The 27,822-nt window shown below is 37.2% G+C and overlaps 1 protein-coding gene across 1 annotated transcript in view; it reads left to right on the top strand.

Annotated features, from left to right (window-relative positions):
* Tpk1 (thiamin pyrophosphokinase 1) overlaps window positions 1–27,822 on the top strand; it is a 249,457-nt gene that overhangs the window by 108,689 nt on the left and 112,946 nt on the right. Inside the window, exon 5 of the mRNA XM_013021731.1 lies at window positions 22,421–22,516. Within this exon, the coding sequence (XP_012877185.1) occupies window positions 22,421–22,516 (96 nt within the window). The remainder of the gene's footprint in view (window positions 1–22,420; window positions 22,517–27,822) is intronic.

Here is a 27,822-nt window from a genome sequence, read left to right as displayed (position 1 = left end):
GAGAAATAGCTCTTATAAATGTTCCCCTTGATAATTTAATTTTGTTTTCATTTTTCTGGGTCACTCAAGCCTTCTTTGATTCAAGGCTGAAATAATCTATTTCAGTATTTGTGATTATTTCATCCATCATGGGTACATATATTTCTGTTTTCTTAGAAGTCTGGGGGAAGCTGTACTATCTCATTTAATTCATGATGGTTCCTCATTTCTGTGGTTTGTGCGTCTTCATCAGACATAAGAAAAAGAATTTTAAAGCTTGATTTCTCAATGTTTAGGAAGTGAAGAAATCGTGGTATTTAATCAGTGGCTTAACAAGTTTTGTTTTCCCCACAAATGTATTTTTAAGTAGTGATTACAATATACTATAAATATAATAATAAAATTATAGTATAATATAAAATAGGGTATGAACAAATCAGTATGTTGAGCCTACTGTTGTGATGAAGCCCAGGGAGGTGTGGCCAACCACCTTGTAGGCCTCCGGGAGCTTTCGGGTCCCTGTCTCTGCTCTCTACAGGAAGAATTGAGTTTGACACTTGAACATAGCTGTACTTAATTACTAGGGCTTCTCAGCAGGTGGCAGGTTCAGCCTTTGTTCCTGTATAGGTAGTTTGTTTCCTTTCAGTACCCACAATACTGTGAGAAGATTCAGGGTGGGGACCAAAGTCATTCCCACTGGTGCCTCCACGACATTTCAGTTCTGGGACAGAAAGAGGAAAGCTCCAAGTGTCAGGCTAGACCCCAAATTACCGAAAGCTGATAAAAGTTTTAAATTATGTAGAAGCTATTTATAGGTTATTGGAATAAGGTGACATACATCATCAAAGAACAGAGGTGGTTTGGTAATAGGAATTAGCAAGGGTATAGGAAACCATTATTTTGATATTGTGATCAACACAGGCTGTGTTCCAGAGTTCTTAAGTCAGGAATAGGAATCTAGGTTAAGCCTAAGATTTCACCTTCTCAGCCAGTCCTTCTACATTCTGGAAGAACATTTATTGGTGATGAAACACAAGAATTCTGCCTCAAAGGTCCTGGTTGAACCATAGGTACAACTGTAAAACTCCCTGAGAAGTCATGAGCTCCAGTTTAATGGCAACAGACACTAGCAGAAAGTTAGAGTTAATACTAAATACCGATTTTGTAGTACAGACATAAAATTATTCTAGGCCGTGAGCTAACTCTAAAACTATAAACTAGGAGAAAAGAGAAATCCCAGGCCCAACATTGTTTCTGCCTTTTATTGTTTCTTTCTGAAATGGGGGAAAGATAGTATTTAAGGCAAATTATAGGAAATATTTTTTATTTATTCATTTTATTGTAAAGGTTATGGACACTAAGGATTACAGGTAATGAGTACATTTCTTTTAGGACAGTATCATTTCTTCCCTCGTTTTTGGTTTTTCCCTCCTGACCTCCCTCCCCTACAAGGTATATAGCTCATCTTCAACATAGTGTCTAGTGAATATCACTGCTGCATTTGTTCACCCTTTGTCCCACCATTTCTTTTTTTTTTTTGTCTTTTCTTTTTTGGTACTGGGGATCGAACCGGATGTTGCACTTGCTAGGCAAGCGCTTTGCACTGAGCTACATCCCAGCCCAGTCCCACCATTTCTGTGCTTCCACATATCCTCCCCAAAACAGATAAACTTATATATGAGACAAAAGATAAGTTACTTATTAAAGACTACCTTTTATCAAACAAGTGTCTCCCCGTCCCTGTCCATCTATCTGTCCCTCCCTCCCTCTCTTCTTCCTCCTTGTCCTCCTCCTTCTTCTCTTCTTCTTCTTCCTTGTCCTCTTCTTCCTCCACTTCTTGTCTTCTTATCTTTGTCTTCTTCGTCTTCTGCCTCTCCCCTTTCTACTTCTTCCCTTCTCCTCTTTCCTCTCACCCTCTCCTGTCCTCCCCTCCTCTTCCACAACTACCACAGCCACCTCCACTTCCTCCACCTCCTCCTCCTTTTCTTCCCACCCCTGTCTCTGTCTCTCAACAAGGATTTAACCTATAACCCAAGCTAACCTCATACTTGAGATCCTTCAACCTCAGCCTGTTGAGTGCTGTCATTACAGGTATGCACCACCAAGCCTGGCTAATGTTTCTTCTTGTCGTCTAACACTAAGGCTGTACTTGAATTTTAGAATGGTGTTCTCAATGGACAAAGATAGAGTAACTGAACATCTTAAGCCAGTGCTGTCCATTAGAAATTAGAAATGCTATATAGATTATGCCATCAGCAAAGGGGATACCACTTATATCTCTGCCTGATGGCTGATACACGTACAACTGAATTTAAGATACGTTTTAGGAAACAAAGTTGTAATATAAATATAACTTTCTCAAAGTCATCAAAAACTGACTTTTTGTTAACATTTGAAAAGAATGTATGAATGAAAAGAATGGCTGAATGTTTTATAAATGGATTACTGGTGTTAAGGAGACAGTACCTATGTTTCAGTTTTAATTTAAAGATGAAGACACAATTCTAACAACTTAGAGATGAGTGGATGGAGAATAGAATTCTAGAAATAGGTAATAGTGAAATAACTAACTTAATTAATAACTAAATAACTTAATTGATAGTATGCATTTTAGTGTGTACTTTTCTTAAGTATTAAAGTTACATTGCTTTCTTTAACTGTACAAGTTATTTGTGAATTGCTATTTTACATTTATTTATTTATTTATTTATTACTACATCTGAAAATAAATCCTGTTTTATAGTCTTGACTTCTTCAAATGCTGATAGCAATGATCAATGATATATATATATATATATATATATATATATATATAGAAATACTGTAGAAACACTAAAGAGCTATATTAAGCTGATAATATTTTGTTTTGCTTTTTAAAACAAAGTGAAAAATATGCATTGTGCTTATGAACCTTTTGAATCTATTGTCTCTTGTAGTACTTTTGAACAGTATTTCTATTCAGTTCATTTTCATAAGTATGTAATTTATGTATGTAATTGTAATTCATAATCACAGTCACTCAGAATATCCTTTTGAATTTGATAAAGCCTCCAGTTCGATTCTATTTAAATTTCATAGAATGTCTGCATTAAAAATATCTGCATTAATCTACTTAATCTCATGAATCTTATTATCTTCTCCTCTCACCAGTGTCTCTTTTCCAGTTCTTCTCAGTCACATGTCCACTAATTTTAGATACGGTAAAATTAATTTAGATAAAAATGGCAAACTGGACTGTTACAAATTGTAAAGAGTTATTAACACACTTGACTCTTATGGTGGATATAAGAAACTACAAGAAATATAAAGCTTAACTTTATCTTTCCATAGATCTCTTTTAATAAGTATAAACAAAATAAATAATTCTGAGTAGAGTAAATCTTTGCTTATGCCTGAAAACTAATTAACATATGCTGAGATATAAAGCTGTCAGGGAGGGAACTGTACCCTGGCAGTTTCCACTGACAGCTGAATGGCAGGTTCTTCACTTGATATTCTTATGCTGGCTGTCTAACCTTTATTAGCATCTCACCACGGGAAAGAAGAGACTGCCAGGGAATATCACGTGCAGGTACCTCTTGAATGTACCTTAATTCTTACGCCTCCCTCAATCATAGCCCTTTCAGTTGACTTGAATGCCATCTGTATTTTTCAGAGCCCATTTTGTTTGAATTTATTTAACATACTTCAGGCATTTAGAAAGGAGGAGCCTCTGTCCTTTACACACGAGGAATCCCAAGCCAGGTGCACCTGCTCTCCACTGTGCCTGCCCCTCTTTCCTCGGGCCTCAGTATTACCAGCTCTGTTCACCAGGGCTCCTACACCTTGCGCCCTCATTTGTCTGGCATCCGGGACCCACCCACCCATCCTCAGGTGCTGGGTTTTCCTTTCTTTGTACTTGTTTTCAGAGCTTGACATAAAGGATCTTCTCAAACTTTTCCTCTCATCCTGTGTCCTAGGAACAAGTCATCTTCTGAAGCCACAAGTCCATGGCCATTCATCCTGGTGTCGTTGGTAGTTAGAAGTTTCTCATGACAGTGCATCTGAGGCAGGATCAAATCCTTCTTTTACAATTGGCTTGAAAGGCTTTCCCTTCATGATGCTTCATATATGTATTTTTTCTATGTTAAGAGTTTTTGTGTGTGTGATAAAGCGTTTGTGACTTTTGACATTCCATTTGCCCCTTTTGGGAATGATATCATTTGAAGGAAGTCTTCCCTGAATAGAATTATATCCTAGTACTTCTAAAATGCATTCCAGCCAAGTATGTCTATCTACTATCTGATAATTCCTAGTGGAGTATATTGTTTTCCAATGAGGCTAAAATGTTTCTTGATTCTTATAAGCATGTTTCACAGTATAAGAAGTTTTCCAAGAAAGCTGTGTAGACTTTTGCTCTTTAAAATGTGCAGAGAAAATAACCCATTCTGAAAATAATAAAAGATATTTTTAGGTTGCTGAAAATATATTGTATGATATATTAATAATGGTATATAATTATACATCTGTTCAAACTCGTACAGTGCTCATGCACCAAAAGTGAGTTCTGTTGTGAACTGTGGACTTTGAGTGATAGTACAACATCATTCTAGCTTCATCCATTTAACAAATATACCATTCTGGTTGGGGGGGGGGAGTGTGGGGGTGTGTTCATATGAGAGAAGGCTCTGGATGTTTGATGGCAAAACATGACCCTACTCTAAAAAGAGATTGAATTGCTCGACTTAAGTTGATCATACACACCTAAAAAAAGTAAACTCAACCAATTTTAAGTGCCTCCAAGATCTCAGTTTTATATATACTTTTCATTCATAAGTCCATCCATCTTTAGATTTGTTAGAGTTGCTAATATCTGTGTCTCACAGGTAAATGTAAGCACAAAGAGTCTGTGTATTTTGCCCCAGGTTTTACAACTAGAAAAGGTAGAAGTGGGATTCTTTCCCCAGAATCCAAGTGACTTCTAGCTACATTATTTGTACAATTTAGACATAGTGAACCACTGATAGTATTTATTGAAAATTGTATGCCTGTGGAAGGCACTAATGATCACTGAAGACTCCAGAGAGAGGTCTGCTGTAAGCAGATCTTTCTGAGGTAGCAGACGCGAAGCCTGCTGTTTGAATTGGTTCTGCATTCTGTTCCACCCAGAATTCTGACTTTGCTTTTAGGAAAGAGACCAGCATTTAAAATCTCATGGTGTTCTGAAGAAAGACACTTAACTTCCCTTAAGAGACCAGGTGACTTTCTTGTAGAAATGCTACTATTTTATCCAGTGTTCTTATATTAGCTTACAGTTTGGGGCATCAAAGGCTATTCTAGATCTGGGCATTTTTTTTACATTTGGTTCAAAAGCAGATTCGCAATAGGGTTAAATGGGATTGTGTGCGTATGCACACAAATACACATTTGTAGGTATGCATGTATACGTATATATTATATCATATATAATGTTTGTTATATATACATATATAAGATATACATGTGAATTATCTAGAAAACCAGAGATTATGTAAGGTAACATTCTTATCATTCTTTTCAAGCAATCATTATTTATAGACTGATTCATTTGGTGATTTGAAAACAACAACAAAAAAAAAGAAGACAGTCCTTTCTATCTTAAAGAGTATAACTATTTGTAGAAAGCTGGTGATTAAAATTAAGTGAACAACCTAGCATTTTATATAAAAAAATAAAGTGGAAGCTGGTTATTTTGTGATTATATTTCTGCAGGAACAAAGATGTTTTTCCCTTTGACAAGACATATATATACTTATTACCTTACTTACATAACTGTAACCCCTCTTTACATCACCTTGACAATAAAAAAGATGATTCTCGTGCCTAAATCAAGGCACATAGATCATTGAAATTCTAGTTGGCTTTATCTGTTGCTCTTGGGAAATTTGAGCTCAGTTTGTGCTAATTTTAGATCTGTAACTTTGATTCTCAAGAATATATGTCATTTTGCTCTGTGTCTCCTGTGCCCTTAATCTGCCAAGACATTTCTGATTACACAGCTCCAGTCCATTCGGTTTAATGAACAGTTTTGGAACCTCATTATTAAAAGCTGAATATATTTGGTTTTGCCAAGACTCTTAAAAATTCTACATACCCTTTACCCCTTCCCATGTATTTTTAAGCTTCTGTCTTCATATTCAAGAAGAAAGGTAACCTCAGCAAGGAATAAGGAAAAATAAAATGCATAGGAGCTAAAACTTTCAAACTCAGTAATATTATTATCACTGATTTTTTTAAAATTTATATTAGTAGTATTCTAATACAACAGGCTAAGAAATTATATTTCATATTAATGAGCCACCTTGACATCTTCTTTCTTACCCTGCTTGTTGATAATTTGTTCCATTACTGTCAAACATTTCTTTAGCCGTGAGGTCCCTAACTGGCTGAATTACGTTCATTCTTCACCCTGCTTCCACACCAAGGTCTTCATTACTCTTTGTTTCCTCTCTGCTGGAAGTCATCTTTCCCTAATGAAACTGATGACTAATGGAAACCAGGTAAATCAACTGTACTAATTCACAGTAAGCCATTCTTAGTGACTTGTCCTTCCTATGGTTATCTTAAAAAAAGAAACCAAAACTCCATGATTACATACATTTTTACAGCTTTCTCAGAAACCATTCTGGAGAGAGGGGTGTGCTAATATAATATAATTATTTTCATAGTAATTTTGTTTGTAGAATTAATTTGTAGAACAATGGAATTCTGTGCCTCCATCAGAAAGAATGACATTGCCCCATTTGTTAGGAAATGGAAAGACTTGGAAAAAATTATATTAAGTGAAGTAAGCCAGGCCCAAAGAAACATAGGTCCCATGGTTTCCCTTATTTGCAATATCTATTATATGTGTGAGTCAAGCGGAAAAGGTCAGATAATGTGATGTTAAGAGAATGAACCCTTAGATATGTTTTTTAATGTTTTTTTTCTTTCATGCATGTGTTTCTAACACATTTATAAGATTACTTCCTTGTTGCTTTGTATGTCCCTCCCCCATGCTTTCACTATATTTGATGTCAGTATAACTTGTGGAGGAGATGGGGAAAAACAAGTCGTTTAAGGATACAGGTGGACCTGTTGCAACAATGAGAAGTACAAGTCGTCATGTCCAAAACGAGCTTTACAACGTTGGTGCGGGGGTGGGGGGAGGTGGGGTGGGGAGGGGAAGGATTGGGATTGGGATAGGGAGGGGGGAGGCTGGAAAGGGATGTGAAGGGTAAACAAAGGAGGAGGCAGCAATGCTTGATAAGAAATGTATGCATTATCCTGCCCATGTAATTGTAACCCCTCTGTACAGTATGTTCACAAATAAAATTAAATTAAATTTAAAAAAAGAATTAATTTGTAGAATTTCTAAAATTAGAAAAAATGGAAATAAACATTTTGACAGACATTCTCTTTATCATAATAGTATACTTAGTAGCATGAAAGAAATATCATGAGCCGAGCAATAGAAACAACCTTTGTCTATTAACTGATGAATCAATGAAGAAAATTTCACACATAAAATGGAATATCATGCAGCTGCACCCCTCCCCCCCCAAAAAAGAATTCTGTCATATGTGACAATATCTCTAATAGAACTAGAAGTCTAACTAGAACTATTAAGTTAAGTGATATAGGACAGGCACAGAAAGGCAAGTTATTAGATAATGTAGTTGCTCTGATAAAAAATTGAGAGTAGACTAGTGGCTACCCAAGGCTGGGGAGAGGTGAAGAGAGGAGAGAAAGGGAAGAGTTTGTCAATGGGTACTGAATTGCAGTTAGAAGCAAGTTCTGGTGTGCTGTAACACCATCGTCATCATAGATAACAGCATTAGATTGTGCATTTGTACAATCTAGATCGAAGGAGTTTGAAAGCTTTTACCATGACAGATATGTTTAACATTATTTAAGCATTACACAGTATATACTTAAATTAAAGCATCGCATGTCAACATGTCACTTCCATTAATATGTATAAGCTTATGTTTCTGTATATTAGATAAAGTCAAGTTAGCTGAAATGTATGATGATAAATACAGCCTGATAGTGAGTTAGGGAGACAAAGGCAGGGGAAGATGATAGGTAAGGCCTGTTGTCACTGTCACATGACCGTAGGCATTGCTCAGCCTCCCTCTGCATGGAAGCCGCATGGAGCCATGGGTCAGTGTCTATGCCTTTGGATACTGAGGCAGTTCAACAAAGCAGAAATGAAGTCTAACCATAGGAATACTTTTCTACTTAATCCTTCCAAAAATACCAACTTCAAATGAGCTTGGCTGAATATCAAGCACAGTTGAATATCAAGCATGGTGATTTGAGTGTGGAATTCAATCACTTCATTTTTTCAACTTATTTCATCTTTTAGAATTTCCATCTACTTAGCAAGATGGATAATTCCATGACTTAACTAGTGATAATTAGACCTACCTTATGAAGCAATCATGGAAATTCCAAAGCATAATTGATACAGCAACTAGTATCTCATATTACATGATACAAAGGTTAATTTGTATTATTGTTCATTTAGTGTATGAAAGCAGTTAATTATCAATATAGCACGGTTATAAATTGGATACCTTTGAGATTAAGTGATTGTTTAGAGTAGTAAGCTTGTATTCTATTTAAAAAGCTTAGTTTATTGAGAAGAATCTTAGATTTTATTACCTACATTTTGTAATTAATTATACTCCCTGAAGACTATATTCAGGTCATTGGAAATAATTTTTCAAAGTGAGTTTTCAGGTCTCCAGGAGGAAATAGTAGTTCTGAATTTGTAGCTTTGTAGACTCTGTCTATCAAGTTACAGCTGATGGCCCAGAATTCCATAAAATATCTGCAGTGCAATCTGTGCAGTTTTGTTGTGTCCTGAGTAGATGAATGGATACTAAATGACTTGACCCAAAATGAGCAAGCTAATAGCAAACTTGGAATATTTTCACTAGAGTTAACTGCCTCTTGTTTTATAAAGCTAGATCTCTTTTAGGATATAGTGCATGAAATAACACTTAACATGTCATCATTACAGTGTTCGTTTTTTTTGTGTGCTGTTGTTGTTTGTTTGTTTTCAGAAGGCTGGCTTTGTTTTCCATTAAAGAGTTTTAGAAGAGTCAGCATGGTTTAACCTGATAGGTTTTATGTGTGCAAAATGTGAAAATTCATTAACCCACATTAGGGAAATTATTGGCAACTAGTAAATTAAGTAATCCAGAATGACAGTATAATGGCTTTTGCACTGGTCTCTTGAAATTAGGTTGATTATTTACTCTCATTGCCTTTCAATAATTTATTTCAGATGCCAGTAAATTAAAAAATATTTTTATAAACACCCATCCAAAGTTCTATGGAGCATAATAATGATACTTTGGTCACCTTAGTAGCCTGTCAATTCTTCTCAGACTCTGAGATGCACATTTGCTATGTGACCTCTATCTCATAATCTCAGGAGCTATTTGAGCTATTTGACTTCATGTATTAGCCCCCTGAAGATAGAAGCAACTATGTGCTTCTGAGGTTTTGTTTTTTGTTTGTTTGTTTTAATAAGTTTTTTATTGTGAAAATATTTTACAGAGGGGTTACAGTTACATGAGCAAGGTAATGAGTACATTTCTTATCCTGCATTGTTGTTTTCCCCTTTGTTTTTCCCCTACCATCCCGTCCTTCCCATCTCCTCAACTACCCACCCCCCGCCTAAATTGTAAAGTTTGTTTTTCAACATAGCATCTTGTACATCTCATTGTTGCAATGGATCAGTCTGTATCCCTATTTAAACATTTTGTTTTTCCCCTTCCCCTCCCCAAATTATACCAACATCAAATACAGTGAAAACAGGGGTTATTCCATGGGGGAGGGCATACAAAGCAACAAAAAAAAAATTTTAACTCCTAGTCTTCTTCCTCATATTGAATGCTTTGACCATGTTTAGAATTCAGTTGTATACACTGTAAATAGCGGTAGATAAGCATAAGAGTTTGTTGATAAACTTATCCTGCTGTGATTTTCATTTTACTGCTCACAAGCTAAGAATGCTTTTTCCATTTTCTTAAAGGTTGATAATTTAAAATGGATAATATCTAATACATGTAAATAATATCAATTTCAAATTTCCATTTTATAAGAAGATAGTCATTTTCATCCATCTGTGGATACTTTAAAATTGTGAATGCAGAACAAAATAGTTAGGAGAAAGGCTTTATGGTCTGCGAAGCCTAAGAGAATTCCTGTTGGTTCCTTTACAGAAACTTTACTGATCCCTGACCTAGAGGGATAATTCATGACTTGTGTCAGGCCTTTAACCATCACTGAGTGTTGGCTACCTGCTGCACAGTGTGTTAGTCAGCAAAAGGAATTAAAGGAGGAAAGATTGATTTGGGCTAGTGGATTCAGAAACTCGAGTGCTGTGCCAGCGGAATTCCGTGCTTTGGGCCTGAGATCCACAGGAAAGTATGACATTGGATACTCTCATCATGGTGGCCTGGAAGGGTGGGTGAGAGAAGGAGAAAGGGGAGAGTACGGAACGGGGGGGGGGAGATTGAGAGACAAAGAGGGGCACAGGGAGGAAAAGAGAGAGAAGCGGGAAGAGAGAGATCTTGAGAGAAAAGGCAAGGTATCCTTCAAAGGCATAACACTAGTGGCCCTTCTTCTTCCAGCAAGGCCATCCATCCTCAAGTCTCCATCTCCAGCTAGTAGCTGGAGACCAAACATTCTTCTCACGAACCTGTAAGGCACCTTACATGTTTAACCTTAACAGTTGGGCTCTTGTATTAGGTGATTGAAGGTAAATAGTGGGTAAGTTGATGATGTTTGCAGCTTACAGCTATGTCCATATTGTAATAGTTACAAGCTACATTGAATAAATAAATAAATAATTTTGTTATTAAAATAAAATATCACAGTACTTCCTAGATAGAACCTAATGCTCATAACAGATATGAACTTGATTTATATATTAATAGTTTTTAAATAATAAAATTATTTGGTTAATTAAAGTATTTACCATTAACTTCAGTGTTTGAGCTTGTTTCCTTTTTGAAAAAAATTGTATAGTTATGTCTCACTGAGATAAAACTATTCTTTAGATAATTTGTGATTTTAGCATGTTAAAGATCATTTATTGCAAGCTTTTACTTTTATATTTGCAATATGAGAAACTGAGCTGAGTCATTATCATTATAAGCCATATTCTGAAAGATATTCATTGCTCATTTTCTTCTTATGCCCTTGATACAAGTTTGATTCTTGTCATTTGTCTTTCTGGTAAGAATTAAATTAAAACTCATTCAAAAATGTCCTGAATTATTTATGCAGTATGTTATTCTACTGCATTTGTAACCATCCATGTACACTTACATTTTAGCTTCCCTGATCAGATGTTAGCTTTGTTAATATTCATATATTTTAAACCTTATTTAAGTGCATGTAAAGCAGTAATATCTGTCACCATTTGAAGTACTAGTTGTGTCCTATAAAAATATTGCTTAATTTCCTCAAGGCAGCTTTAGTATATCATTCTTGAAAATGTAACATCAGTGTTAGTTTTCTGTATCTGACTCATTTTGTGAATTAGAGAAACATACATAATTCCTCTGTGGAAGGAAATGGTTTTAACGTGGCCGTTATCTGTCTATCTATCAAACTCCCACTGACAACCGACATGCCTCTTGCATACAGTGCCTCCCAAGGCATCTTCCCTTCAGCCTGAAGAAGCTTTTTTGTACATCTAATAAAAGAAAGCTTGGCAAACAAATTTTGGGATTTGGGGTAGGGCATACTTCATGGCCTTGAGCAAATGCGCTAACACAGTGACCTACAGCCCCAGCCCTGGAAATGAAGTGCTTGCTCTCATATGATGTGTAGACTTCAGTTGTTACAGAAGATCACTGCCATCTAGGGTCAAGTACTACTTTGATTCAAGGAAGATTGGTCTCCTCTTTCTCTTCCTCAATCTCCTCAACTATAAGGAATTATTACTATGTTCACAATGAGGAATAATCTCAATCTTCCTGCATCTAATTTTTTACTCTCTTATTTCCTTAGACCTGATGGGATTCATATACACTTGTGATATTTTTGTTATTGTGAATTGCTTCCATTTATTATTATTTTTGTCATCACATCTTTCATATATGATTATTTTTCTTCTGAACCACAGATATCACATAGTTTTGAGCAGGCATCTCTTGTTCCATGCATTTTAGTTGGTCAAGCACTGAAACAATAATAATAATAAAATCATGTTTTCTTCTCACTATAAGTTCCTAAATATCCTGAGATATATTTTTTACTTAATATAATACTTTTTAAAGCTTTTAAATAGATCTCTGTTTTGCAATGGGTTGTGGTTGTATAAATGCTTAAGGGAAATGAATATGTGGAAGAAAACATGCAGCCTATGTGTCTTTGGGTCTGGCTTACTTTGCCTAGTATAATTTTTTTCTAAGTCTTTCCATTTCCTTACAAATGCAGCAATGTCATTCTCTCTGGTGAAAGTGTAGAATTCCATTGCATATCTATATTACATTTTCTTGATCCATTCATCCACTGAGGGGCATCGGGTTGATTCCATATTTTGGCTGTGATAAACAATGCTGCAGTGAGCATGGTAGTGCTAGTGGCTTTAGTGTAGTCAGGTTTGTGGTCATTTGGATAGATGCCAAGGAGTGAAATTGCTGGGTCATAGGGAAGCTCTGTGATTACTCGTTTGAGGAACCTCCATACTTCTTTCCATAGTGGTTGAATAAGTTTACATTCCCACCAACAATATAGTAGCATTCCCTTTTGGCCACATCCCCACCAGCATCTTTTATTATTTGATTTTTTTGATAATGGCCATTCTAACTGGGGTGAAGTGGAATCTCAGTGTTGTTTTGATTTGCATTAATTTTATGGCCAGAGATGATGAACATCTCTTCATATGTCTGTTGGCCATTCTTATTTCGTCTTTAGAGAAATCTCTCTTTAAGTCTTTGGCCCATTTATTAATTGGGTTATTGTTTCTTTGAGGATTTGTTTTGGGGAAGTGCAATTTTTGAGTTCTGAGTATATTTTAAATATGAGGCCCTTGTCTGATGCATAACTAGTAAACATCTCCCATTCTGTTGCCTTCTATTTATCTTGCTAGCTATGTCCTTTGCCATGCAGAAACCCTTCAGCTTGATGCAATGTGCCTATAAACCTATAAGTAAACCCAATAGTTAATAAAAGACAAATAATTACACCTGGACATTGTTAAATAACAGTCTAAACCTTCACACAATGAGAACAAAGGGGGAAATTCTTAGGAGAGGATCACAAGTGCTCAATAACTATGAGCATAGGATCATATAAAATGATGCTTATAAAAATGAAATCAAGAAATGGAAACGAGGTTTGGTTTGGTTGGGTTTTGTACTGTTTTCAGTTCCTTCCTTCCTTCCTCTCTTCCTCCCTGTCTCCCTTCCGTTCTTTCCTTTTTTCTTTTGTTTATTTTTTCTGGTTGCCATTTTTTACTTCTGTACACTTTGTCCTGTATGTAAATTTTTCTGATTTGGGGAAGGGAAGGGTAAGCTCAGAAATGGTAAGACAAAAGGTTAAAGCAGTAAAACACACTAGATACTATGTTTATGTTAGAAATGAACTACATATCTTGGAGGGAAGGTGGGGGTAGGAAAAACTGTTCAAAAGGAAATACATTTATTACCTGACTCATTACCTGTACTCATTACGTACATTTCTTTTCTGCCTGTTACGTCTTGCCTCAGTTTTCTCCTACTTTTCCTCCCCCCACCCAAGTTGTACAAATCATTTCCAACATATTGTCTTGTGAATATCACTGTTGCATTGGTTCCACCCTGGTCGTTTGTCTCACCATTCTGTTGTTCCCCTTCCCTTCCCTATTTCAAATAAACATATATACAATACCAGGGTACCAAAATCAAATAGAGTAACAACATCTTAGCAGATGAGCAGAATAGCGCAATAGCTATGCACATATGGCAATATATTGTATCCTTACGATCCCGCCTTCCCTTTCGCTCTCTACTGTTTAACTTTCCCTGGCCTCCCAATGTTCCCCCTTAAATCCCTAGACACAGACCTGTGCAGGGCAGTCACAAGCCTAAATATGAACCCACCTCATACTAATTTTCATTTCAAAATGCAGATAAAACACAAAATTCAATTTTTAGGCTTAGTTATTTTCCTCTCCTTTGGATTTTAAGACAGGTTTTTGTTACATATACCCACACTGTCCTTGAACCTGTAAATTCTCCTGGTTTAGTCTCCTCAATGCTAGGATTATAGAGGTATGCCCTCACGCCGGGCAGGTGTTTTACCGTTAAGCCATATAAATGCATCTATTCTCTATCCAAGATAAGGTTAGGGATAAGGATTCTTTATATTTCAAGCAATAGAAATCAATTGCAGTCAGCAACCCTGGATAAAACAAAGGCTTCTTTGTTGTGTCATATAAGTGAAACCAATAGAGCTTGGCTGTTGAGGCTCTGTTGAGCTGCTGGAGGAATCTCCAGCCATCACGGCCTTTCTGTTCTTATTCTTTCCTGCATAGTGCTGGCTTCCTCCTAGGTGCCACTCTGTGGACACATGCTGTGGCTCATCTCCTGTGTGTGGCGTTACTGCATCTCATGCTGCTCTGCTGGGAGCACAAGTCTCTTCTTGTTCCTGACACATGCAGCAAGTCCTGTGCCTCCTTTGGCCTGCAGTGTGGCATGTGCTTATCTCCAGACCATTTGCTAGAGATAAGAATATGAACTGTGCTAATTGTCTTCTATTAGTCTTGGCACTTTGGAGTATCATTAGGGTGTCTGAAAAAGACAGAGGAACTACATACCCAAAGGGCAGACAGGTGTAACTCTGGGAGAAATAAAAAGACTTAATATCTTCATATCATCAAGTCAACGTCTCCTTTTCAGGTTTCCACTTTCATATTTTTTACTATGTTTTTAGCACTAATATAAGACTAGCTTACAGTTTGGTATGTTTGGGGGATAAGTGGTCAGCTCCAGTCCTCTCATGTTAACATCCAAAAGGATGAAAAGCCACACAGAGTATGATAGTCAAGTACAACCTATTTAATTTTAGATTCCTATATTTTATTTAGTTGGTTAGCCTTAGTTTGTTACAAGAGTGTTAAACAGCTTAGTTAACTTTTTATGGATTGACAAAAGTCTTCTCTTTATTCATTTAGCCTAACAAGAGAGATGCCAGTCTGACCGAAAAGTATCCACTATTCCATATTAGCTATTGTTCACTTTGGAACATCTGACACACAGACTTTTAAGACCAAACACAGTGTTCCTTTCACCACAGCATTCTTCCACCCCCCCCTCCCTCAGCAGAGCAACGTGCACCACACTGCTGTTCTCACATGAGGATTCTGAGGATTCTGTATATTGCAGGGGTCACAGTGCTGACTGCCAGCTGGTTACAGTACCTCAGCAGTGAGCAGAGAGCAGAGAGCAGAATTGATTTGCCCCCAGACTCCTTAGACTGTGCACCCTGGTGTGAAGGGACCATGAATAATGTTTCACCACATTAGATGAGGAGTGATCCTGTGGGAAAGAAGAGAAAAACAATTTTGAGCAGACTGTGAACAGTCTGGAGTACCAAGCTCAAGCCTGCTCCTGCCAGCCCAGAGAAGTACATGACGTCATACACTAAATGGTCTGACCTAAATGGTATGGTGTTACCAAGGAAAAGGTGAAATTTTAAACAAGACTCAAATAAAGAAGAAAGTTGTTCCTTTGTCTTGCTATGTAACCCAGACTAGGCTGGAGCTCCTATAATTGAAGATCGCTTCCAACTCACAGTCCAACTGCCTCTGTGTACCCAACTGCTAGGATTACAGGCATGCACTGCCATACTCAGCCTAAAAACTTTTTTATATGAACAGCATCCTTTCCATATTCCTCAGAAGGATCCTAAGGAACTGGGCTGGAATACAATGAGAGGGTTGGAGTTTGCTGGTTAGGTTAGGCTTTGTAAACAAACAGAAACTAATAGAAAACAAAGAAGAAACTAATTCTATATTATTGGAAATACAGAAGAGCTAAATATTTAGTGCAAGTTGAGGCTATATGGCATATTTGAGGATACCCCTGGCTGTTCATAACTTCTGGAATAGCTGGAAGGAAGGAGCATAAGATAGAATACATTATTTTGACTTTGTGTTAGCCATACCTACTTGCACTTCCTGTACTTTTTATCTTGATGTGGACATGAAGGGGATGGCAGTTATGATGGTGGCATAAGTGGTGGCGGTGATAAAATAATAGTGATGATTTGATGGTGGTGATGGTGGTGGAGGTGTTAGTAATGGTGGTGATGATAGTGATACTTACAGTGGTGGTAGTGGTAATGGGGTGGTAGTTGTGGTGGAGTGGTAGTGATACTTGTAGAGGAGGTAGTGATGGTGGTGGTGGTGGTAGTGGGGATGGTGGAGATGATAGTGATGTCAATGGTGATAGTGATACACGTAGTGGTGGTAGTGATAGTGATGGTAGGTAGTAATGGTGGTGGTAGTGATGGTAGAGATGGTAGGGATGGTTGTGGTGGTGGTGATGGTAGAAGTGGTGATACTGGTGCTGGTGCTGGTGGAGGTGGTAGTGATACTTACGGTAGTGATGGTGGCAATGGTGATGTAGGTGGAGGTGGTGTGGTGTGATGGTGGTGTGATGGTGACAATATTGTCATGGTCATGGTGGTAGAAGTGGTGATAGCTGTGGTATGATCGTGGTGTTGATGGTGGTGCTGGTAGTGATAGATGTGGTGATGCGGTAGCACTGGTAGATGTTGTGGTTAAGGTGATGGTGGTAGTGGTTGTATTGATAGTAGTGATTGTGATGCTAGTTTCATGGTGATGGTGGTGATGTAAATTATTGTTAGTTGTGTTCTAAGAGACTAGAGGTAGAGTCATCCTCTTGGCATTGTTCTTTCTCTGAGTAACTATTCAGTTTTATAAGCAACCAATTTATTTTTTCCTATACTCTTTCCTCTTAATTACTTTGAGCCTTTATTTTATTTTTTTTCTGTTTCTTTATTAACCTAGTAGTTCAGCAGATGGTAGATAAGTAACATTTTCCTTAGTAAATAGTGTTATTGAAGTTCTCATATTTTACATTTATTTAATACCTCATACCTCAGGGCTTATAGGTATGTATATATAAATATACATATAGTTTTATATGAATGATCTAGTGTGGAACCTTTATGAAATATTTATAATTGTTATTGCTGCCATTTTTCTCTCCGAATTTCAGTTTATCTTAAATTATAGCTTTTATAGCTTGATTTATCTCTTTTCTGAGCCTTCATTACTTACAGGATGTGTAAGTTCCTTTGCAAGCTTCTAACTATTATATTTCTTACGTTGCAGTTTGAGAATAGTTTCTTTGTTGATGAAACTAGGACCAGTGCTATTGAAATGAGAAAAAATAGAGCAATGTACTTGTATTTGTAAGTTCTTTGTCATTTTTGACATACTTCATCTTGAGAAATTATTTTCTTACAGAAGAAATTGCACTCTAATAGTTGAAATCATTTATAATAGTTAATGCTTTATGGTACTTTCTCAGTAAAAGAGTCTTCTTTTGCAGGTTTTTAGGTATATGTTAATTTGATGTTTTTTTGTCATTGTTGTTAGTGTATTTGGTGAGAATGTGCTTTGTGAATACAGTGGCTTACCTTCCTTGCAGTTTCATTTTCTGTAGTATTAGTTATGCAAAGCCAATTGCAGTCCAGGAAACATCAAATGAGAACCTCCAATAATAAATAGTTCTGAAGTTTTAAATTGCGTACCATTCTAAGTAGCATAATAAAATCCTGTACATTTGCTCAGTCCTGTCTGGCATTTTCTAGGTATTCTCAGAGTGTAGAACTAATGCTAGTTGTAGGAAACTATAGTGAGGTACACATCAACTTGATAAAACAATTTGAAAGAATTTTAATAGAATATGCAAATATCACATGTGGGCTAGTTATAAATTTCCTGTCACTGGAGATTTGTACCAATTTGTACCAATTTAAGGAATCAGTTTGCTTGTCCACTAAATGTTTAATGTATGCTAGGCACCAGGGCTACAAAAATGAATCAAACTTACCCCACTCTAGTAAGCAGCAAGTGATGCAAAAAATATTATGAACTTTTTAAAATGTACAAAAGTATAAAAGTAATAAGCTAAGTAACCACCATCTATTACCCAGTAGTTCAGGATTCCTGTAGTCCTGTCTCATTGACAAATGGTTGTGAGTTGTTTTTTTTTTATTCTCATGTTTATATATACTCTTAACAAAAGTTTTTCTAAATTACTTATATAAAAGGCCTTAACATATATTAAATATGTACATCAGCCACTTATATTCATGTATTCTTCATCTGAGAAAACCACCATAGATTGAATACCTGCCCATCAATAAGGAACATAAACAGTCAGATGCTAGTGGTTTACTTCTGAAATCCTAGCTCTTCAGAAGATGGAGACCTAGAGATCTGAGACTGATTGTCAATACTGTTTTCCTCTTCAGTGATTTTTGTTGTTGGGGTTTTTTTTGCTTGAAAGTTACTTACATGACCAGGAGGCCCACAAGTACCTAACTTTATTTAGAACAGTGCTTATCTTCAAACACTCAGAAATTCTTCCATCTGTCTTAAACATGACAGTTGAGTTTCCAAATATTTGTGAATACATGAAAATCTTTAAAGGCCACAATCGTTATTTATTTAACCATGTGCAAAAGTAACATTTATATGCTTGGTTTTTTTTTCATTTTATTTAAAGACTTACAAAGTTAGAACTAGTATCTTCCTTTGAAAGATGTTCTACATATGGCAATTTAATTTTTGTTGTTGTTGTGGGCTCTGTCTCTAAGCTCTTTTTGCTCAAAGCTAGCACTCTACCACTGTGAGCCACATCACCACTCTCAATTTTCTGGGGGTTAATTAGAGATAAAAGTCTCATGGAATTTCCTGCCAGTGTTGGCTTTGAGCCATAATCCTCAGATCTCAGCCTTCTAAGTAGATAGAATTATAGGCATGAGCCAACAGTACCCAGCCAGTTTACTTTTAAAAGAAATGTTCAGAGTATATACTGGGTTTTGTTTTTTGAGAAGAAAAATGAAGGGCTGGGAAGGTGGTTCAGTGGGAGAGCACTTGCCTTGCATGCATAAGGCCCTGGGTTCGATTCCTTAGCACCACATAAGCAAAAAGAAAAAAGCCAGAAGTGGTGCTGTGGCTCAAGTGGTAGAGCGCTAGCCTTGAGCTGAAAAGCGGAGGGACAGTGCCCAGGCCCAGAGTTCAGGCCCCACGACTGGACCTCCCCCCCCCAAAAAAAAAGGGAAGGAAAATGATACTTCAGATTTGAGCTTCTAGGAGCATGAGCAAGTTGAAAGTTGCTGTGCAGTTGTCAGCAATAATAAATCCAACTTTTTGAGCTCTGAAAAAGAAAGCTAATTAGATGCTTTGAATATGTATGTATTATAAAATATGAAGAAGCTTGAGATGTGTTCTGTAAGGATTTTTAATTGTTTTAGATCTATTGATCTAGACATACTCCTTTATCATCTATAAAATTGAATATCCAGAGTGATGGAGTAGAGACTGCTTCAGTTCCAACAGAGATAAACTTACTCCTCAAGATCCAGGCTCCTTGATCGAACTCCATTGTGGGGAATGTGGATTAGCCCCAAAATCTAAATCAAATTTCTAATGTTTATACTACCATCAAAAAGAAAAGAACACTTAACAGATAAACTGAAGATTCTTCCAGAAGTCGGCAAGTTTTGCCGAGAATTTTTCAAGGCAAAAAGAAAGAAATGCTACTTGTTTTTGTCTGTTTTCCTTCCCTCCCCCGCAAAAAAATATATATTTATTTTTATTTTGTATTTACTTATTTTTTTGGCAACCCTAGGACTTGAACTCTGGGCTTGGGTGCTGCCCCTAAGCTTTTGTGCTCAAGGCTAGCACTCTACCACTTGAACCAAGCTCTACTTACCACTTGGCTAATTGAAGATAAGAATCTCCTGGTCTTGCCTGCCTGGGTTGCCTTGGAACCATGATCCTCAGATCTCAGCCTTTTGAGTAGCTAGGATTATATACAGGTGTGAACTACTAGTTCCTAAACTAATACATTTATATTTTGTTAGTATTTATTGTATTTATGACTTTATTTTCTACTGGACTATCTTAATATCTGGTAGATTGTGTGTGTTTATGTGTGTTTATGTGTGTGTATATGTATATATGTATTTATACATGTATACAGATATATATATCTATGTATACATATATACAGATATATGTATCTATACATATAGCTATAACTATATAGATTTATAGATTCATAGATATATCTTGTTTAGCGTCATCTTTCTGTACTTGTTGTTTTAAGTGCTTTTTACTTAAATATTCAATTTGAACAAGATATTTCTCACATTTACTTATTCTCTTGGAAATTACTCATATCAAAGTCATTAACATTTTAAACATTTAAATATACAGTCAATCACCACAACCATGTACTCTGCATCTGGGAATGTCGACCATGGAATGAATACACAAGTATGTTACATTCACCAATAATTTACCAAGCCATAGTGTTCTAGCCCTTTGCTGGTATGTATTTCTACAAATATTTGTGAGTTTTTATATTGAGCGCAGTTAAAAGAATGCATTTTTGTCTGTAGTTTCTTTAAGTAGGTGTACATAGGGGATTCCGTTTACCAAGTCAGTTTGTAAGTACAATGTACCTGGATCAATATCACCCTTTCCATCATTGTCCTCCAACTTTCTCAACCCCACCTCTACCCTCCGTTTCTCAACCCCACCTCTACCCTCCGTTTCTCAACCCCACCTCTACCCTCCGTTTCTGTGGTCCCAGTTTCCCATGTGTATATTGAATTTAATAACTGTATTTGTCCACCTTTCATCTTTCCATTTTTCTGCCACTTCTCCCTGTGACCACTCAACATGTTGACAAAACACATTCCATCTTCCTGGTAGTCATGTTGTTAAGCTAAAAGAATGAATTTTTATGGCTCATGAAAATAACCAATTTTTGATCACTTAGCACATGCTATAGAGTACCAGCCTCTGGAAACAAGGACAAATGAACATTCCTGTCCTCAGGCAACTTTCAGCATAATGATGTTCCATTTAGTGACAGTCTCTTGTCTTCAACCCTGATAATATTCCTCCATAAAATGGCATATGCTTATATCTTCTTTTTTAGGACTATTGGCCTGAGACCAATCACTTCTTTATGTCCTTGCTTAGTGATTGTAGTAAATTTTGATGTTCTTTTAGGGTTAAGAAAGTATATGTCGACAATCTTGTAAAGATGACAGATATATCTTTTAGAGCATAATATATCTCTGAATGATGAGATATTAATTTGTTCATTGGTCACTACAGTGTAGGGCAGTCATAAATGAATAAAGAACAGGTTGAGCTCGGCACGTTTAAAGAGACCTTGAGGTAAAAGAAGAACCTTTAAATCTACCAAGAATGGTCCTTAGAATAATTTAAGAGGCAGGATGGGTGTATCATATCCTTGAAAACTCTTTGACTGGCAACTTTATATACTAGATTATATTTAACTTTCCCTTACTCAGCTATTTGTCAGAGTCCAAGAATTGTTTTATTTCTGAATTAAGAAGTCTGAAGTCCCATCGTGTCTGCTTTTACGTACTTTTGCCTTTGTACGACATTGGAGGAGACCATGTCATTTCAAAAATGTGGTTTTGTTAGCTGCCTGCAGTCACTGGTGCTACGAGTTGGCCTTCTTCTGACTTTTGTTTATGCTTTTGCGTTTTCCAGGTGGTAAAATTATTTGTTACACAGAAGGAAAAGAACTTACAAATTTACTTTATTAGATCCTAAAAATACAAACCAAGGTACAACTGTAAACAGGCATGGTGCTTTCTACCACTTTCACATAGGAAAAATGAGGCTATAAAGGAATTTTTTTGACAACTGACCAAGGTTTTCATAAAACACAATGTGTTATCATTAGTTCAATAGTACTATTAGTTGTTCCATGTAAGTAAATTTATGTGGTCTACTTAAAGATCTTCAAAGTTTTTAAAAATATTTTCATTTAAAAATTTTACTATGAATATAATTTATTCTATTTTTACCAAAGTCCTTATGTTAGTCTTGAATATCATCATATCAGTGTTGTTTACATACTACTACTATAGTATAATCTATACTTTACTTAGGGCAAAAGATTGTCATAATCAGACCACTATAGCAATATTGTATCATCATTTCTTAAATATCCTGTAACATGAAATTAAAAGGATAATTATAATGATTTTAAGAACAGTGCAATAATTCACACATAACAGATGTCTTTTGATAGTTCATCTTTACTTTCATTGCTCTTGATCTTTTTCATAAGGTTGAAGTTTTACTCATTTTTACTTTTTTTGTTTCTTTACTACATAGGGCTGTGAGCTCATTTCAACTCCTGATCAAGACCACACTGACTTCACCAAATGCCTTAAAGTGCTCCAAAGTAAGATAGAAGAAAAAGACCTTCAGGTAAGAAGTGCACCACCGGTACAGTGGCTAATGGCTCTATTGCTAAATTGTCAACGATCCTGTTTAAAGTTTTTACTTAACTGCCACGGTTGTTCACTTGTATGATGTGGTTTTTGTATTTCTGTCAGGTTTGTTGTTGTTCTATATACCAAACCTGTACTTAGCTGGAAAGATATTAGTGTGTGCACAATAAACAAAGGTCACAGATACAAATACAAGTAACAAGGTAGGTGAACTAGACTGTATGTAAAGTAGTTCATACTGAGAACTCATTGTTGGCCCAACCTGGCAGCTGTCCAGGTCTACTGAAATAGTGCAATGCTGAGCTAAATGCATTTCTGTAATATGTGTGTTTAAATATTATATGTGCAAAACAAATAAGGCCTTGGTTTTGCCCATGGGCTATAACTGCAGATTCTTCTGGAAATCAATAAAATATCAACTTTTATTCATTTATTTTGAGCCATGTAGTCTACTGTCTTGCATTTGTGTACTCTTTAGGGTGTTCAGTAATGATTTCCATCCATCATCCAAATACTTAATGAAATTAGTTAGCACACAAGAGTACATTTTAACTGTTATGTTTTGATCCCTGTGATGGTACATAGAATTTTTTAGGTCTTTGTTTGAAGAAGCTTTATAAAATTAAAACTGACACAATGATGATAATTAACTGCCCCCTCCCCCCCAGCAAAAGCAGTAAGTTAATCTGAAAGGTACAATCAATTGTGTAATTTTAACTCCAAAATTCCAGGACAATACCCTCTGAATTGAAATACTTTTAATAGTTACCCAAACAGAATTCAGTCATTCACTTCAACAGCTCTGCCTTCAAGCAGAGCTCAGTCAACTCTCCGTTCTGTTTCCTGGATGTATCTCAGCCCTGTGTGATAGTCTCTGTCCTCTTCTGCTTTCCCTGTCTGGCTCCTGCCGCTTCAGCAGGCAATTACCACACATTTAAGGTGTGGGGACTGAAGATAGCATATCAATTCCTCCTGAACTCAGCCTTTCCTCCATTATGCCTTGCCTGCACTTGGCAAAGGAGGATGAGTGTATCCTAATAGTTTTCACTCCAGTGAGGGGTGGCATCAACCCACTGAGCTCATAGATTAGCTAATACAGAGTTGGCAGGATGGTATAGGCCTGGGAGAGATAGCTCTAACAAAAATTTACTCCCTAGCAATAAAGTTTACCAGAGATTTACTCTAGCATGTGTTTTCTAGGTTGAGATAGTAAATCCTTTCCTCTGTTGAAGAAAAACCTTATTAACTCTCATAATTGGCAAGCAGCTCAATGTGCAAACTCAACAGAAGTAATTGAGGGAACATTTCTCATCTCTGTTGTAGCTTTGCTGAAGCAGACCAAATGTATCACGCGATTTTCCTGCAATATATTTCTGTAATTTAATATTTATTTAATAAGAACTGAAAATAGCCAATTGAGAGTTATCCACTTTATCTCCGTAGAGCTGATTTTGAGTTTTCTTAGAAAAAGAATTGTAAATCTTCACAACTGTGTTTCAGTTTTCCTATCTTTTCCATTAGAAGTGAGGAATACTTTTGAGTGAGCCTCATTTGCTGTGTCTAATTGAAAGTGGCCATAATAAATTGTTCAGTCATTGAACCTCTGAACAAATAATCATAAAGCTCAGGAAGACCCTTGTCTAGATAGAGCCCCAGGTTATCTGAGGAAGGTATGATCTAGAAGAAAAGAAAAGGAAAGAAAGCCTGACAGGGACATGAGAGGTAGTCCTGAGTACAGGGGCTGTGGGAGGAAACTGAAATGGCCTTGTACTCCAGCTGTGCTTAGTCACAGGCGGAGCCTGAGCAGAGGTGAGAGGATTGGGCTCCAGGGTTATCAGGGAAGAGGGTGGACCGGGTGGCATTGTGTGCCTGAGGTGGTCACTGCTGGGCGATGGCAGCTCACTACCCCCTGCAGCTTCTCAGGAAGCTCTTGTTTGGAAGCAAGGTGGAGCACTGGCCATGAGGTAAGGAGGCATCTCTGGAATGCTCTGAGCCCAGTGAGTCCTGTAACCTGTCTTGTACCATTTGCTTTCCTTCCTCTGAAAACCTGCTGCACATCCTCTTGTGCCCTGCCTGGAGGCGTTCCACACATTTCTCCACTCTGCCGGAAGCTCTCTTTGCCCATCTCTGTGCCCAGATGACGCATGTCAGGGTTGGCTTGACTTCCTTAACGATGGCTTAGGTCAGAGGCTGCTGCTCGGCATGCACCTGCCACCCTTTGTATTTCCTCTAGAGCACTCTGTGCACTTTTAATCATTCCATTAGTTATTTCTAATTGTGGCTCGAAGCCTTTTATCCCGACTCTTGTGGACAGCCTGTGAAGCTGGGGTCAGATATGCTCATTGGAGACTTAATGGAAGTCGTTTGCAAAAAGAGGTGCTCTGTGAATGTTTGGCACATATTACATTCCATGGGAACACACAGGAGAGCAAAACTTGATACAGTCAGGAGAGAGGCTCAGCAGGGAAGCGGCGGCATAATAAACATTTAGGCATAAGATGGCAAAAGGGAGAAGAGAATTTCAGAAACTGCTGCCCAGTGCAGAGAGAACCAGAAGCACTTGGCAAAGGCTGCAAAACTTCGCCTCCATCCTTTCGGCATCCCAAGTGGCCCTAGAATTAAGCTGGCAAGAGGCAGAGCGATAGGAGAAAGGATATACATTTTCTTTTCTTCTCTTTTCTTTTCTTTTCTTTTCTTTTTTTTGTCGGTTGTGGGGCTTGAACTCTGGGCTTGAGGGCTGTCCCTCAGCTCTTCAGCTCAAGGCGAGCGCTCTACAACTTGGGCTTGAGGGCTGTCCCTCAGCTCTTCAGCTCAAGGTGAGTGCTCTACCACTTGAACCACAACACCACTTCCAGTTTTCTAGTGGTTTATTGGAGATAAGAGTCTCACGGACTTTCCTGCCCAGGCTGCCTTTGAACCACGATCCTCAGATCTCAGCCTCCTGAGTAGCTAGGATTACAGGCGTGAGCCACCGGCCCGTACACATTTTCTTAATACAAATTTCACAGGGTACAGGAGCCATGCAAATAAATAAGTCCCAAAATAAAACTTAAAGCTAGTTATTGACATGCCGGATGGAACAAAGAATATTAAATTGTGAAAAAGCAACTAAATTAGATGGGCAGGCTTAAAAAGACAAGACCAAATTTTGTGTGTGTGTGTGTGTGTGTGTGTGTGTGTGTGTATGTGTGTGTGTGTGTGTGTGTGTGGCACGCGCGCCAGCACCAGTCCTAGGGCTTGAACTTAAGGCCTCATGCTCTCGTGTGACTTTTTCTCACTCCAAGTTTGAGTGGGCTACCTGCTTGCCGATCCTCAGATCTCTGCCCTACTCAGGTCTGGGTGTCTCTACAGGTATGAGACATCAAACCAGAGCTATTTAAACAGCTCCGTACAGAATTCTTCAGGTTTTGATCTCTCAACCTGAGGATAAGGCTGTTCCTCTTCCACAGGAGAATTTGGTCTCCTGTTTCAAGAAAAGTAAGATCTTTTGTTATCTGCTAGTTTTAAATTCTTTTAACTTAAATATTCAATATGCTAGATTGGCATCATTTGACCTACCAACTCCAGTAAGCTGATACCAGAGAAACTGAAGCAGTTTACTATGGAGACTAAGGTGATTCGTGGTGTTTTTTTAAAGAAGTAGAGTTAGATAAACTCTGCGTTGCTCGGTTCATTCTCATTAAGACAGAAAAAGTGGCTAAGGTACCCTACTTTCCCATGTGGTTCCATTTTCTGTAGTTTAGTTATTCATGGTCACCATGCTCTGAAAATATGAAATGAGAATATTGCAGAAACAGTCCATTTCTAAGTTTTAAATTTTACACTTTTCTGAGGACCATGAGTACATGTCCTCTCCACTTTCTCCGGGTGTGGAGTCTTACCTTGGGTTCATGTTTCCATGTTGTGTATGTTACCTTCAGGGTTGAGTTCCTGGTTTGCTTATCAGCTGGGGGACACTACGTGGTGTGGCTCCTGTCCAGGTTACTTGGTACGGAAGCCTAATGCTGCACAGTGTCTACTCCATCAATTCACTCCTCTTCTTATCTCAGAGGTATTGGTTCTCTTCCAGCATCTGAAGAAGAAAAGTGTTAGTCTGACAGGAGATACTTTGAGAGACTCCGTCACATAACTTTCGTTTATTAATCCCTTACTGTGATATTAATCTCTTAATGTGCCTAATTTTTTAATTAAAATTTTTCATAGTTCTGTATGAATAAGAGAGACATGAGCAGTTCTGCAGTTTGGGGCATCCCCTGGGGATCTTGAAAGCTATCCCTGCGGGTGACTGTGAGTGATGACTGTATATTAAATCTGAGGAAATGTAGTTTCTCTCACCTTCCATCTGATTTTACATTAACCTAGAAGGATAGCATTGTATTTGATTTTGAGAAATAGCATGAAAAAATAAGATTAGAAAGGAAAATAATACAGTATTCCTACTATAGATCCTTCTACCTCATATAAAATCATGAAGATATTAAAAAATTTCTTTCCTAAAAAATATGTAAACAGTATTAAATTATCTTTTATGCTTCTCTTTCTCTAACAAGACCTATCAAATTACCATGCATTTCTGGTTTTCTCCTTATTATGAATGTCTGATCAAATTATACTCATAAAAATCTTACTATGGGATAAAATTTTAATTATAATAAAAATCAATAAAATACTCAGTCCGCTGTATGCTAGGAGATATATTATGCAATATGTTAGAACTTTGTAGAATTTGGACTCAGTTTTCTTCTTTGCCTAGAGGAGTTTAATATCTAGAACATGAAATTAAAGTTTGCCAAATTACCTATTTTAAAGCTTACTGTCCTCAACTTGTATTCTGCTTGATTCATGATACTTGTTGATGATACTCATGTGAATTATAAGCCACAAGGCTCACTGGAAACATGAAAAGCTGTTTCTCCAAGCACCTAAAAATCTAACACCTGTTGTCTTTAGAATAACAGAAGTGATTCTCGGTCCAGTTCCCTAAGAGTCTCTGAGGAGTGAATTTTATAGAATCAGTTACTTTCATTGATGGTTTTTTAAACACAGATTGTATCTTAGACAAAATTGGGCAGAAAAATTTTCCTTAAGGGAGATCGAGACAAGATGGCGGAGGAGAAGCTGGAATCTGAACAAGCTCTCGCATAGAAAGCAGTTTTAGAGTTCCAGTGAACAGTCCCAAGCCAGAGAAACACACCAAGTGTGCCATCACAGGACAGAGAGTTAGACAGGAGAGGGAGAGCCAAGGCAAGAATACTCATCTGATCACTAGCCAGCAGCCGCCGG

This window comes from Dipodomys ordii, unplaced genomic scaffold (genome assembly GCF_000151885.1).
Source record: "Dipodomys ordii isolate 6190 unplaced genomic scaffold, Dord_2.0 Scaffold56, whole genome shotgun sequence".
Lineage (NCBI taxonomy): Eukaryota > Metazoa > Chordata > Mammalia > Rodentia > Heteromyidae > Dipodomys > Dipodomys ordii.
Note: the sequence above shows the minus strand (reverse complement) of the source record. Positions and strands in the feature narration are given on the sequence as shown.